Below are 13403 nucleotides of genomic sequence, written 5' to 3' on the forward strand. Positions count from 1 at the left end.
CCCCAGCACAGGAACTACAAAGCCTCTTCTACATGCACCAATATAGGGGTGCACCAGTATGGGGCTGAGGGAGGGACCAGAGCCGGCACCATTACAGTGATTCCACAGGGTGCTGCTGCCCATAGGCAGCTTGGCGTGAGCTGTTGTAACATAGGTGGCACCTAAGGGCTACATAAATTACATCCCATTTTGGCCTCTGAAGCAGCCTAGAAGCAGAAGGGTACAAAAGGTAGCTTAAAGCCTCTTAGCCCATGCACTTTTGCCCCCTTGGGCTGAGAGTTTTGTACCGCACTTCCCAGAGGTGCAGCACAAGAGCATACCTGTGTTTTTTCTCCAGTTGCACAGTTTACATATGCTATACCCCTATTTATAACATGATGACCTTCCTTAAGTGTCAAACCCCCACCCTCCCCATGATTATAAGCCTCAATTTTCATTCCTTTCTACAAAGGCTTCCACCAGTGCATTCCCATTGCTTGCAGATTGTTCAAAACTCAGCAGAACATTTGCTCAAGGCTTCAACCTGTAACAATCATACTACAGCTGCCCTTTGTTCTTTATAATGGGTATCTATTAAGCAGACAATTGACTTTAACTTGGCCCTGTTGGTCTTTAAAGTTCTCCACAGTGAGCTATTAAAGATCTCCTTTTACAAGCATCTCCCAACATAAAACTTATAGGATCTGCCATTCACTCCCACATCCCATCTGACTCATCCCCCTCACTCTTACCAGTTCCTACAAACCTCCTCTTCCCCAGGTGTTTGGGTTTTTTTTAATCCTTCTTTCCCTCTGACAGTGCAGATTTATTGACTGTCACAGTATGCTGCAAGGCTCATCTTTCCCCATTCCCCCTCAAGCTTTTCTGAGGGAGTGGGCTGAGATGGTCATGGGTGGTTTGATAGGGACCATTTATATTTTGAGAGATGAAGTCAACTTTGAGAAGGATGGTTAAATGTTTTACTATGGTTATTTGGCCACTTATGTTTTTCTTCCTCTCTATGTAATGATATGAGCCCCATCACAATAGTGTCACAGAACATCTCAAACGTTAATTAATTTGCCCTCCCAGTATCTGTGGGAGGTGAGGAAGTATTGTTATTCCCATTTTACGGTCTGTGGCTACTGAACCTCGACTTCCTGAGTCCCAGTGGTCAAGTGCCTTAACCAGAAGACCATCCTTCTGCCTTAAGAAATGTATGTACAAGTGCCTACAACCTTGAGTAGGTGCTTTTAAACATTTTTATAAATATTTTTCCCCATTTAAGATACCTCCTTATTGCTCTTTTAAGAGAGTGAAGCAAACCTCTTCCCAGAACATGTACTGTTTTCATGGCTCAGCAGCAGACAAAAAATCAGCAGCAGCTAGCCAAACTGTTCCAGGAAGGAATTGATCTCACTCTGGCCCTGCAGCTCCTTTTATACTAGCTTACTGGGCCCTGATTAGCCACTTCCCATACAGCCACTCTAGGCAGCTTGGAAGACTTCTCTACTGCTCTTTTCTGGGGTGGGGTGTGGCAGAGCTACAAGGCCTCTAGCAGACGGCCTCCAGACCCAGTCCACCCTGTCACAATCTTGTAGACAATGGTGGATCACTGGGGCTGTTTCACTGACATCAATGTGGGGTGGTCAGGGAATGTGCATGATGCATGCATCTTTCAGAACACTGGACTGTATAGAAAACTGCAAGCTGGGACTTTCTTTCCAGACCAGATGATTCCAAATGAGAGTGTGCAAGGGCCCGCAGTGATCTTTGGAGATCATATACCCCACATACCCCTTGCTCCCATGGCTCATGAAGCCTTAGATCGGGAACCTAGACAGCAGCAAGGAGTGCTTCAGCAACAGGTTCAGCAGGTGCCAAATGACAGTTGAATTTGCCTTTGGCTGATTAAAAGGTCGCTGGTGCTCTCTTTTTGTCTGGTTAAACCTCAATGAAGAAAATATTCTGATGGTCATTTGGCCTGCTGTGCTCGCCATAATATTTGTGAAACAAAAGGGGGAAAGTTTCCCCGGGGTGGGCTGCTGAGGCTGATCGGCTGGCTGCTGATTTTGAGCAGCTAGATACAAGGGCAATTAGAGGGACACAGCAGCAGCCTATTGGCATCAGGGAGGCTTTGAAGGAACATTTTGACAATGATTCCCATGAATGTATCTGTACGTGATGAATTCGGCCAGGCAATGTTTACTTGCCACCATTAATTACTGCTGTAATGCTTGCTTCTTAAGTGTTAATTGCAAGGAGTAAATATTCCTACCTATAGCCACTGTTTCAATGTTAGCACTGAGCGATGTATGTATGTCACAAGTGAAGAACCATTTTATTTCAAAGACTTAAGTTTTAATGGGATAAACACAAACCTTTGGACAAACAAGGGACATGAAAATGAACAGTCTCACAGTTAGAGCTCTCGCAGCTGGGTGTAATTCCAATTTTCATTGGAAAACCAGTCCTCAGGCTTGTAGTGCACGGGGTACTGTGAGGGACCGGGAACACATGATGAATGCAATGGGGGAGTTTGGGGAGGGCATAGACAGGAGTTCTGTAGTGGCTGGAGTGGGAGTTGGGCACGGATTTGCTCTGATTGCAGGCTAATGAGGGACTTCAACACCTCCGTCTGGTCCTCCAGGAGGTTTATCATCCGCTCCTTCCCGTGTCCTTTCCTGGCTATTTAGCCCCGTCTTTCATTAACTGTCTCCCTCCACGCTCATTTCGCTATGTGCTGCATCTGTTCACTGAAGCACTTCATGAAACGTATACTCCTTACTCCTCCTGAGTCACCCTCTTATCTGATGGAGGTGCTCCACCGGTGTGGAAGAGTGTGTTCTCAAGGGCGCATCTGCAGAAGACAAAGAAACAATGAACAGAGATAGTATTGAGAGTGCACTCACACTCCTGAATCAGAAAGTTATACATACCTCTTTCTCACTATCCCTTGGCTAGCACATGGGTCACTGCAAGTCCCAGTTAAGGTGAGTTTGCGGGGCAGGAGGGGCAAGGGGGAAAGGCCAACAAGGGATAAAAAATGTTTTTTGAAGGGGGTTACTATAAGTTGCTAGGGAGCCTATTCTGAATATTAGTACCCTTTCCCACAGGCTAGGGTAATCCAACCCAATGTCTCACTGCTAAGAGTAATCCAGGATGCAAGGGTACATCTCCTGCCTGCATGTGGCTTCACACTGGCTCCGTAAGCTGCTCGCTTGTGTGTTGCTCTGGTCCCTGCAGAAATAATTGCCGGGGGGCGTGGCAAAGTTTCCTACAGTTCGGGGGGAGAAACAAGGCAACTCTCCCAAGAAATATTAGCAGAGGATTTCAGAAAACCTGCAGGAAAGTTTCCTAGAGACCTCTATAGAGGATTCCAGGGACATCCCCCTGGATATTAACAAACGTTTCTGCTGTGGTCCCACTGCATAGATGGGCAGTCTCTGTTGTTAATTTCTGTCCCTTATCCCTCTTCTACCATATAACAAAGTTCATGAGAGCTCAATCTCCTTTCACTGTGCAATATCAAAGTAAAATAAGCACTTACCGGAGTTCCCGTCTTGCGCACGAGAGTTGGAGTGCTAGGACTGGCTAGACCCCTCTGGAGTGGAAAAGAGGTCCTGACTTGCTGTGCCACCAGAGGGTCCTGCCATGTGCTCCACATCATCCTCCAGATCCACCTTCTTGTCCACCACTTCCTCACCAGGGTTGAGTCTGCTGGCCGCTACCTCCAGTCTCCCCGGAGCATCCACAGGGCTCTTGGCAGTGGAGGTGGGGTCGTCACTAAGGATGGCATGCAGCTCCTTATACAAGCAGCATGTTTTTGTTGCTGCATCAGAGTGATGCTTAGCCTTCCTTTGCTTTCAGGCACGCCGGCTTCAGCTCCTTGATTTTAGCATGACACTGCTGCGTGTCCCTTTTGTGCCCCTGCTCCTGCATGCCACTAGCGAGTAGCCCATATGCATCGAAATTCCTTCAGTTGGTGAAAAGCTGCGACTGCACAGCCCCCTCTCCCCATATACTTAGTAGATCCAACAGCTCCGGTGTGCTCCACACAGGAGCATATCTGCTGTGGAAAGCCAGCATGGTCAGCTAGGATGATGCTCTGTGAACTGTGCATGGCGAGCAAACAGGAAGAGGAATTCCTGGGCCTTTAAATGTGGAAGGGGTGCATACCTGTGAACCTTCAGGGCAGAATTCAAACTGCTGACCAGAGTGGTCATGGTGAACATTGTGGGACACCTCTTGGAGGCCAATTAGGGCAACATAACTAAGTGAGGAGTCTACACTGACACTCCGTCGCTCTAATTATATCACAAAAAGCTCTATGCTGCTTGTCACGGTGGTTTTATTATGTCAGCATAGTAGAGGAGTTACATTGGTGGGAGAGGCATTTCAGTGTGTATACCTCCATTGTTTTGTCAATGAAAGCTGACTTTTGTCAACAAAACTTTGTAGTGTAGACATGGCATTAGTTTCTCTCAGTGTGAATTGAGATAATGATACTTGCCCTCCTTTGTAAAGCACTTTAACATCCTTGGATGAAAACAGTTATTTAAAAGCTTAAAAATTATTAGTATTATAAATATTATTTGTATTTACTTAGACTAGGAAAAGACAAACACAATGTCAGTCAGTTCTCACACAGCCTTACACTCCCTCAGGTAAGTACATAATTAGGTAAAGAGAAAAGAGCGAGAAATATTGTTTACCTGAGAGAGACTGTAGCAGCCCTTTTGATGTCATTACAGCCTGTGAGCTAGACACATAATTAGGCAGTTTTTAATTGTATAAATGATAGGCTATTGTGTATCACATAATTATGGGTCCTATCATTCCCTAGCACAGCAAAGATAGCCAGAGGAGAAAACTTACTCAGAAAAATTCTCTTTGGTCCACTGCACACAGTGTTTGATGCATCATCTCCTCCAGTGGGAGGGATCTGGGGCTGCACAAAGAGAGCAAGGAACACGGCCATTCAGCCATGCAGGCACCCCCAATATGTACAGGGAAATCTGCACTCCTCAGGGCAGCCCTCAAAAAGCCAGCTATTCTATGCTGCTTTCCAGGTCTGTGCTCCCCCTGCCTCCCATGTGCTCCTCCTGTCCCCCATGGCAGCAAGGTTCAGGAAAGTGCTCTGTTGCTTCTGAAGGGCTGTGCATGAACACCCCCACACCCACCCATCCCTGTCCATTTCCACACGCACTTTGAAGGAAGCAGATGTCATAGAGCATCAGTAAATGCTGTCTTGAAAACAGAATCTCAAAAGGGATACTGCAAAAAGAAAAGGAGTACTTGTGGCACCTTAGAGACTAACAAATTTATTTGAGCATAAGCTTTCGTGAGCCACAGCTCACTTCATTGGCTGCATTCAGTGGAAAATACTGACACCACCGTAGCTACTAATATGCATTGGATCACTATAGTATCAGATTGATAATTGCATAGTGTATTCATGAAATGATATGATTGACAAATCCAGGCTGTGATCACCACAAATGAGTGTCTATTCTGTTTATCCTGTCCCTAGACCACAGGTAGTTTGTCTAGCTCAGCTCAGCTTTAATTATTTTCACTGAATTACCAAGCATGCTTATTTGATCACAGTAATCCTTTTTGATGCATCATATATCATCTGATTTATGTTACCCACCATGCCGAGAGGACTCTGCTTCTGTCTTTCTTCCAAGCTTACATCAGAAAATACCACAGCACCACATATGGTTTCTCCAGCCTTCAGCATAAAATGCACAGCAGAGAGGATGTTTGGATATGGATGGTAGCAGACCTCACAAGCTGAAAGTACTATGGCATGAAAAATAATTTTGTGAAAATTGTCTTCCTGTTGTTTATTATGTTTGCCTTTTATTTATTATGTGCTATTTAACTTCACTACTTTGCTGATGAAATCATTAGCAAATTTTCCATAGAGTAGATTTATAAACATTGTGTGACCTCTTGTGGTGTAACACAATACTACAAGTATGATTTATAGATAATAGCTTATGTAACCCATGAGCTACATATAGTTGAAGTCTCCCATAATGACTGAATTTCTAATTAACTAAGGCTAACTCTGAACAAGGTGAGGAGGCTCTCAGCTAACAATGAATCACAATGTAAACTCTCATTCAGTGACTGCATTTATTTTTGGCTAACTCTGCACGGAAACCAGACCCAACTTTTGTAAATTAACATGTATCTTTTTTTTCCCCTGCCCAAAACTATGTATATCCTTTGATGAGATCTGAAGCTCCATGATTAGCATTCATGTGCTGACATCTGTACTGCAAATGGGATTTGATTCCTCTCAATAACAACACTTAGCACTGAAGAGATGGAGTAATATATCAAGCCATCTGAATTCAGTTGCATTAAATAAAAAGGTTTTTGAAAGGATGTATAACCATCATCCCAGTGGTTGGGTGAATGCAGATTTGACTGCCTGTAAGCCAAAATATTGCTTATTGCATATACATTTTAAGAACTGGCAGATTCAGGAAGTTCTGTTGTGAGAATGTCTATTATATTTATGTGTTTTCTATAATTGACTAGTGTGGACAAAGCTTGTAGAATAAAGGGTGTCAGGAAAAAAGACATTTTTTTAAAATCATCTGATTCTTTGTTCTTCATTTTGTGTATTACTTGTGGCCATGACAACCAATTGATAGTAGCAATACTGCAATGCCTCTGCAGTCTTACTACAGCAGCAGCCTACTGATTCATTGCATACAGCGTGCATGCATGCTGAAAAGTCTGAAATAAAATATGAATACCTAGCATTAGATTAATTTATCAGCAATGTCAGCATAACAAATAAGTGACAGGAGCCCAGTCCTATGAGCACTCTCCTTTTCCAATGTCGGTCTGCGTGAGCTGCAGGCACTCAGCACCCTGCAGGATTGGGCTGTATGCTATGTATATGTATATACCGTACCTGAGGGAAACTTAAGGTTTTTTCAGCACCACTTTTTTCTATTTATAGCAGTGACCTGTCACCTGTTATCACCTAAAACAGGGGTCGGCAACCTCTGGCACGCGTGCCGAAGGCAGCACGCGAACTGATTTTCAGTGGCACTCACACTGCCCGGGTCCTGGCCACCAGTCCAGGGGGCTCTGCATTTTAATTTAATTTTACATGAAGCTTCTTAAACATTTTAAAAACCTTATTTACTTTACATACAACAATAGTTTAGTTATATATTAGAGACTTATAGAAAGAGACCTTCTAAAAACGTTAAAATGTATTACTGGCACGCAAAACCTTAAATTAGAGTGAATAAATGAAGACTCGGCACACCACTTTTGAAAGGTTGCCGACCCCTGACCTAAAACATATGGTGCTATATAAGACTGCTTTTAGTAAGGACTTTACAGGTAATTAATATTAATCACATTCCGAATAGGCTTTAAAAGATATTGATTTGATTCATGTATGTTTTTAAAATACTCAGCATTCCTGCTTATAAGCAAGTATTTATTTGAGATCAGTCAATAGTCTTAAAATCACAATATGCTGCGCATTTTTGGCATACGTACTGAATTGACTAATTACATAATGATGCAGAGTTGCTCTGATTTTTCTTCCTTCTTCACCTACAGACCTCACCTTTTCTATTTTACCTCATTTAACGAGGCTAAATGTTGACTGCTTTGCATGGTTACTGATGCACATGAAACTCTCAATTCAGGTGGACAGTATTCCTAAGAATCAAATGGTAGGTAGTCTCTTGAGTGCAGCACAATGTGAGATATTCACTTAGGTCACTTCCATTTCCCAAATTAGTAGTTAAAATTCATTTTTAATGTTGTTTATATGGAAAATATACAATGTTCTACCTTTTAAGTCTGTATGAAGCCTAAATGTATGTTCTCCAGAAGACTCCAGATGACCACACAGGTGAAAAATAAGGAGCCTTAAAAAGACCAAAAATCCAACCTGTCAAAAGAAGTACAACAAATATTTTTTATATCATGCCACTCACAATAGATGTATAAATACCACCTTTGGATTATGGGTCTTATTCACCACTGCCCTCCTCCACTTGAACAGTGATATAACTCCACAGAGTTACACCAGCATGAAATTGGAGTAAGAGAGTGCTAAATCAGATCATATCTTCAGATTTCACACATGTGGAGCAATAATGAATAACTCTGTCTTGTGTTCTGCATTCACTGTATATTAATGGTACACAGAAAACTCTGAGGAGATGTATTTTCTCTCACCACCCCTCCCACTGAAAAGAAAACCCTATACAAGTGCCAAAGTGTTAGTAATTTACTTAGTGTAAGGGAATGAACACACTTTTGTGAACTAAAGCCCGAAAACTACTGAGGACAGGTTTGTTTGAGGAAACAGAAATAAGGAAAAATGACACAAAACCAAAGAAAACTCAACCCAGTATAATGATTTTATGGTTACAATGCCAATCAGGAGAACCACAGAGCTCAAGTCTTTGTCAACAGTGCTGCATGGACCAGGCCCTACAATAGGAGTGTTAGGGCAAAAAACACTTCATCTCCATCCGTGAGATCCAATATGAAATGTGTGGGCATTTTAGTAGCATCCATTCTGCAACTGTAGAGCTAGATACTACATTTGACAACTTACAGTTTTAGATGGTGGCTTTATAACTTAGAGGTCAAGCTAACAGAAGCGGAAAAAACCAACAAAGCACGTGAAAAGAAACGAGAAAACTAACAGCCTCCATGCAGCCATCATTAAAGAAAATAAAATGTTAAACGGATTGCAAATCTTGGAAAATCTTTCAGAATTTAAAATGTCAGAATAATTGGACTCTCTGGAGCAGCTGGAGCAAACAATCATATTGTTTTTTTGAAACAGTGGGTTCTGAATATATTGCAATTGGATTAGCTAAAGATCCAAGAAGAGTATTTTGAAAGAGCATATAGAATCAAAATAAGGGCTCCATTTAAGACCCCTGAGCAAGATGCAGAAAAAGCAATCATATTTACTGTGGCATTATGTATGTGACAAAGAGAGAATTCTGGCAGTACCTAGAAAAATAATAGATGTGTTCTATTTAAAAATCTTTAAAGTTTGTTCTTCCCACATATAAGCCTCTGAAAACATGCAAAAATGAGAGAATTTATTTTATATAAGAAAAGTGTTTGAAGCAGCTATCCTTCTCCTGTCCAAACTCCCAGACAGATGCTAAGGAGAAAACATGTATTTTGGAACACCGAATCAGCACAAAGTGTTGCAAGTAAGTAAAGAGATTCTACAAGGATGCTAAGACAATACAGGACACTTTTGTATTTCTCTATGTCTTCATAGGGTTTTTTGTTTGACCAGGATCAATACCTGGCAGCACTGCACAGCCAGGGAGAAAGCCAGAGGTAAGATCAGGGACGTGTCATTGGAATTGGCTCCTCACAGACTTCTGAGTATTTTCTTCTGATTTGTGTTTTTACTTTTGATTATGTAGCTTAACTGCAGATGACTGATTTTGAGAGAGAGAGAGAGTGTGGGGGGGGGGGACTTTTAGTTTTTGAAACCAGACAACCCCTAAAGGTTAAAAGCATTTGCAGATCTGGATGGGTAAGACTTTGCTCAGATGCTGAAGCTACAAATGGCCTGACCTTGCAGGCCCTAGACAGGCTGTGTACAAACTGCAGGGTCAGGCCTCTAGGGCTTGAGTTCTCTCTCACACCAGTATGTCATCCATGTAATTCCATCAGCTTCCAGAGAGCTGCTCTTGATTTACACCAGTAAAAGTGAGATCAGACTCATGCACCACGGAATGCTCAGATCCTCCATAACAGTTAAGGCCAGTTCTACTTAAACCAGAAACCTCTCTGACTTGAGTGGGAACAGGATTGGGCCCATAATGTTTTTTTTTTGGTTGTTGTTGTTGTTTTTGCTGCTCTTCAACCAGAATCCTGGCAGTCATACAAAGAATCTCACAGAATAAATGGGAGATCCTGCTTTCGCATAGAAAATGGGAGGGTGAGAATATCTCCCAGTTTCCAAGAGAACTACTTAAAATGTACATTACTAAAACCAAGGAAACATCCTAGGAATTTCAACTTTAAATTAGCTCAGCTAGTATGCTCATTGTTTACTTCATAACAAATAATAAAAAGAGACCCTGTCAGCTTGTTTAGGGCCCAAAATGTACCTTCCTTACAACAAGGTAAATCTTCTGCAGCATCCCTGGTGCTTTTTATTGGAAAAGAATTTAATGGGAGGAAGAGGAAGTTTAAATCAAACAAATATTGGCCCTGATGCTCCACTCTTACAGAAAAATCTAGAAGAAGGAGGCAACTACTACTGAAATGCTACAAGGCTTATCTTGCAGCATTGCATGCATGCATCCCAAAAGGAAGGGATTTGAGATCTAAGGAAATGGCAAGAGGTGCATTCTGCAAATATAGAAATCTCAAGGATCCACAGGGAAAGCAAAGCACTATGTTAAGAAGAACCATTGATCATCTCTGGAAATGGCTTATCCTTCCATAGTGCTTGGTGGATTCCCAAACCACTGGAAGTTTTAAAAATATTTTGTCCTGTCATAGTAAATTTATCACAAAATTCTGCATTGTTCTGATGCAGAAAATTCCACAAAGCTTCCTGCATAATTTAGGTCCCAACAGTCACAGAGTACATGAGGCACTGGCAATTGTTAAGGCTGCAAAACAGCTTCAGTTGAAACTGTCCATTTTCCAAATAAAATATTCTGTGGGGTCTGAAATTTTCCATGCTCAATCAAAGTGGAAAATGATTTTTTTTTAAGTTTTAATTAAAATCTGTTAAATCTGATTTGAAGTATGTGACGTAACAAATATGCTTGTATGTTGTATATTTTATTGTATTTGCCATGCTTTATTCCCCCAGGCAGACAGCTTAGACATAGGTGAACATTAAAACTTGACATGAATGTAAAAAAATTCTCTCTCTTTTCCTACTCATGTAGCTAAAAAATGGCAGAATCAATTTTGCTTAAACTTTCCAAAATAATTAACAATTTAGTTTAAACTAGAAATATGGAGAGTTTCGGCAGTCATAAGCCATTGCAAGAGGGGGTTTATTGCCAGACTCCTGCAGCTTGTTTGAATCTATGGCATATCAGGTTTTGAGAGTGGAGGAGCATTTTCTAATTGTTCAAACTGCCTTCTAAAAAGGAACAGGCTTCCTTGTTGTGGTAGAAGAATTGTATGGGAAAAGAGGTGGTAAGACATACCTTCCTGTCATGTAGCTATTTTGGTCAGGTGAGAGTGAAAGAAAGGTTTAATCTGCAGAAACAGTGGGGACACATAACAGAGCCATAGAAGAAGTGCTAACAGAGAACAGTATTTAATGAACAGTACTTCACATGTGTGCTGTGGCATCAATTTCCTAACAGAGCTGTGCGAATAAGTGATTTTTTTTTTGTTGTTTGCTGGCAATTCCAAAAAATCCAAATAAAAAAGAAATGTTTCAAGTTGACACAAAATGAAATTTTTCAAAATTTTGGGCAAATAGAAGTTATTTAGATTTCAAGCTTTTATAACACTTTTAAATATTTTCTTGATGAAATTGAAGGAAATTTCAATACAAAAAGTCATTTTAAATTGGAAAATCAAAATGTTTCATTTCAAAAATATCAAAAATGAAACTTCTTTTTCCTTAGAGTGGTTTTTTTTTAAAACCAAAACCATTCAGTGAATTTGACACAAATTCATAGTGCTTTGGTCAACCCGAATTTGCATTTTCTGCCAAAAAAAAAACCTGCAGTCAAAAAAATTTCACCTGGTTTTAGTCCTTAATTTCATCCATATTGTACAGTTTCAATAAGGATTTCAGTCTTTATGAGAGAATAACATTTTATGTTTCTGGGATGTGAAATCTTGTTGTAGAATGAAGAGTTACCACATCAGTAACTTTTGGAAGTGGTTTCTAAGAGGTAAAGAGGAAAGAGGTATAGTACTGACACTCAAAACTAGACCATTAAATAGTGATGTATCAGGTAAGTCTTAAATTGTACTAGAAGTTTGCACTATTTACTCAGCTTTTAGAAGAGATTGCTCTCATTTGGATTATTCCCATTTGGGTGCCTCAGTTTCATCCTTTTTCTTAGGGCAAGTCTACACTACAAAATTATGTTGACCTAAGTTACGTCAATGTACAGCCACCACAGTAATTAAATTGCTTTTGCATTTCCACGCTATGCTCCTTGTGTTGGCAGTGTGCATCCTCACCAAAAGCGTTTGCACCGATTTAACTGTCAGTATGGGGCATTGTGGGGCAGCTTCTGAAAGGCAGTAACAGTCAATGTAAGCAACACATTGTCCACACTAACACTGAGTCAACCTAACTACATCGACCTAAGCACTACTCCTCTCTTGTACTTAAGTCAGTGCAGTGGGCGAGTTACATTGGTCAGAGCTACATTTTAGTGTAGACACTTAGAGAGTTAGATGGACATAAACTGCCTTATGTCAACCTAACTCTGTAGTGTAGACCAGACCTCATATGCATAACCCTCATGCTGCTGCACTAAGACTATGTGACCTAGCATGCTATACCTCATTAATTATAATCCAGTTGGGAGAATAAAGAATTTGCGTAATTTAACAAGATATTCTGCAAGAATATTACTAATATTATGAGAAAATCCAAGTTAACAATATGCATTATGAACAAAAAGTACTCTTTTATCTGTATTTTATACTCCCTCATTACATGCTCTGTGAAAAATTAAACTGCATTTTCCTAATCTCTCTTTTTGGATTTCCCAGAAATCAGGTATTCAGAGATACAGAAAGTTAAGATCAAACCAAATTATAGCACAAGCATACTACGCATAATATTAGAAAACACTACAATGTTTTAGGTCTTGTGACAAATTCAATCAGCTTCTGCTCTCATTTATTGTGGTATAAATCCAGAGTAATGTCATATATTTAATAGTGTCAATATACAACAAAAAATAAGTAGGTGAATATATACCACATATACAGATATAAAAAAAACACTAAAAACTACTTTAAAAAAATACAACAAACCTTTGATAACTTGATTTCACTGGAGTATAAATAAGATTTCTGTGCCGCATCACAACAAATCCTATACAAAATGGATTCAGCGATGAAAAATAAAACAGGGACATGCTCTGGATTCATGGGAGCATGGTCCAAAGAAATTAAAAGGATGTCCAAAGCTTCTAAAGTGAAAACAAAATGGAGAATAAATTCAATACAGAGTTCAGTCTTTAGGGCTCAATTCACAAAGGGATTTAGGCATTGCAGCACCTATCTTTTAGGTGCCTGGTCAACCAGTGGTATCCATAGCCTCGAGTTAAATACCCAAGTACACCATACAATACATGGGGAGAGTTAGGCACATAACAATGGGATCCACAGAAGCCAGCATGCTGAGTAGGGTAAACTAGACAATAGGAAATGCCAAGGAGAGG

General features: G+C 40.6%; 1 protein-coding gene and 1 long non-coding RNA gene across 2 annotated transcripts in view; both read right to left on the reverse strand.

Moving 5' to 3' along the window:
- TMEM232 (transmembrane protein 232) overlaps nt 1-13403 on the reverse strand; it is a 141823-nt gene that overhangs the window by 94899 nt on the left and 33521 nt on the right. Inside the window, exons 5-7 of the mRNA XM_048851252.2 lie at nt 12994-13151; nt 7822-7921; nt 5636-5787 (exon numbers count right to left, since the gene is read on the reverse strand). Coding sequence (XP_048707209.2) covers nt 5636-5787; nt 7822-7921; nt 12994-13151 — 410 coding nt within the window. The remainder of the gene's footprint in view (nt 1-5635; nt 5788-7821; nt 7922-12993; nt 13152-13403) is intronic.
- LOC142072152 (uncharacterized) lies at nt 2319-4851 on the reverse strand. Its single transcript, XR_012668487.1, has 2 exons — nt 3530-4851; nt 2319-2839 (listed from the first exon to the last, which is right to left on the reverse strand). It is a non-coding gene; the product is annotated as an uncharacterized LOC142072152 (long non-coding RNA).

The sequence above is a fragment of the Caretta caretta genome, chromosome 5 (assembly GCF_965140235.1).
Source record: "Caretta caretta isolate rCarCar2 chromosome 5, rCarCar1.hap1, whole genome shotgun sequence".
Lineage (NCBI taxonomy): Eukaryota > Metazoa > Chordata > Testudines > Cheloniidae > Caretta > Caretta caretta.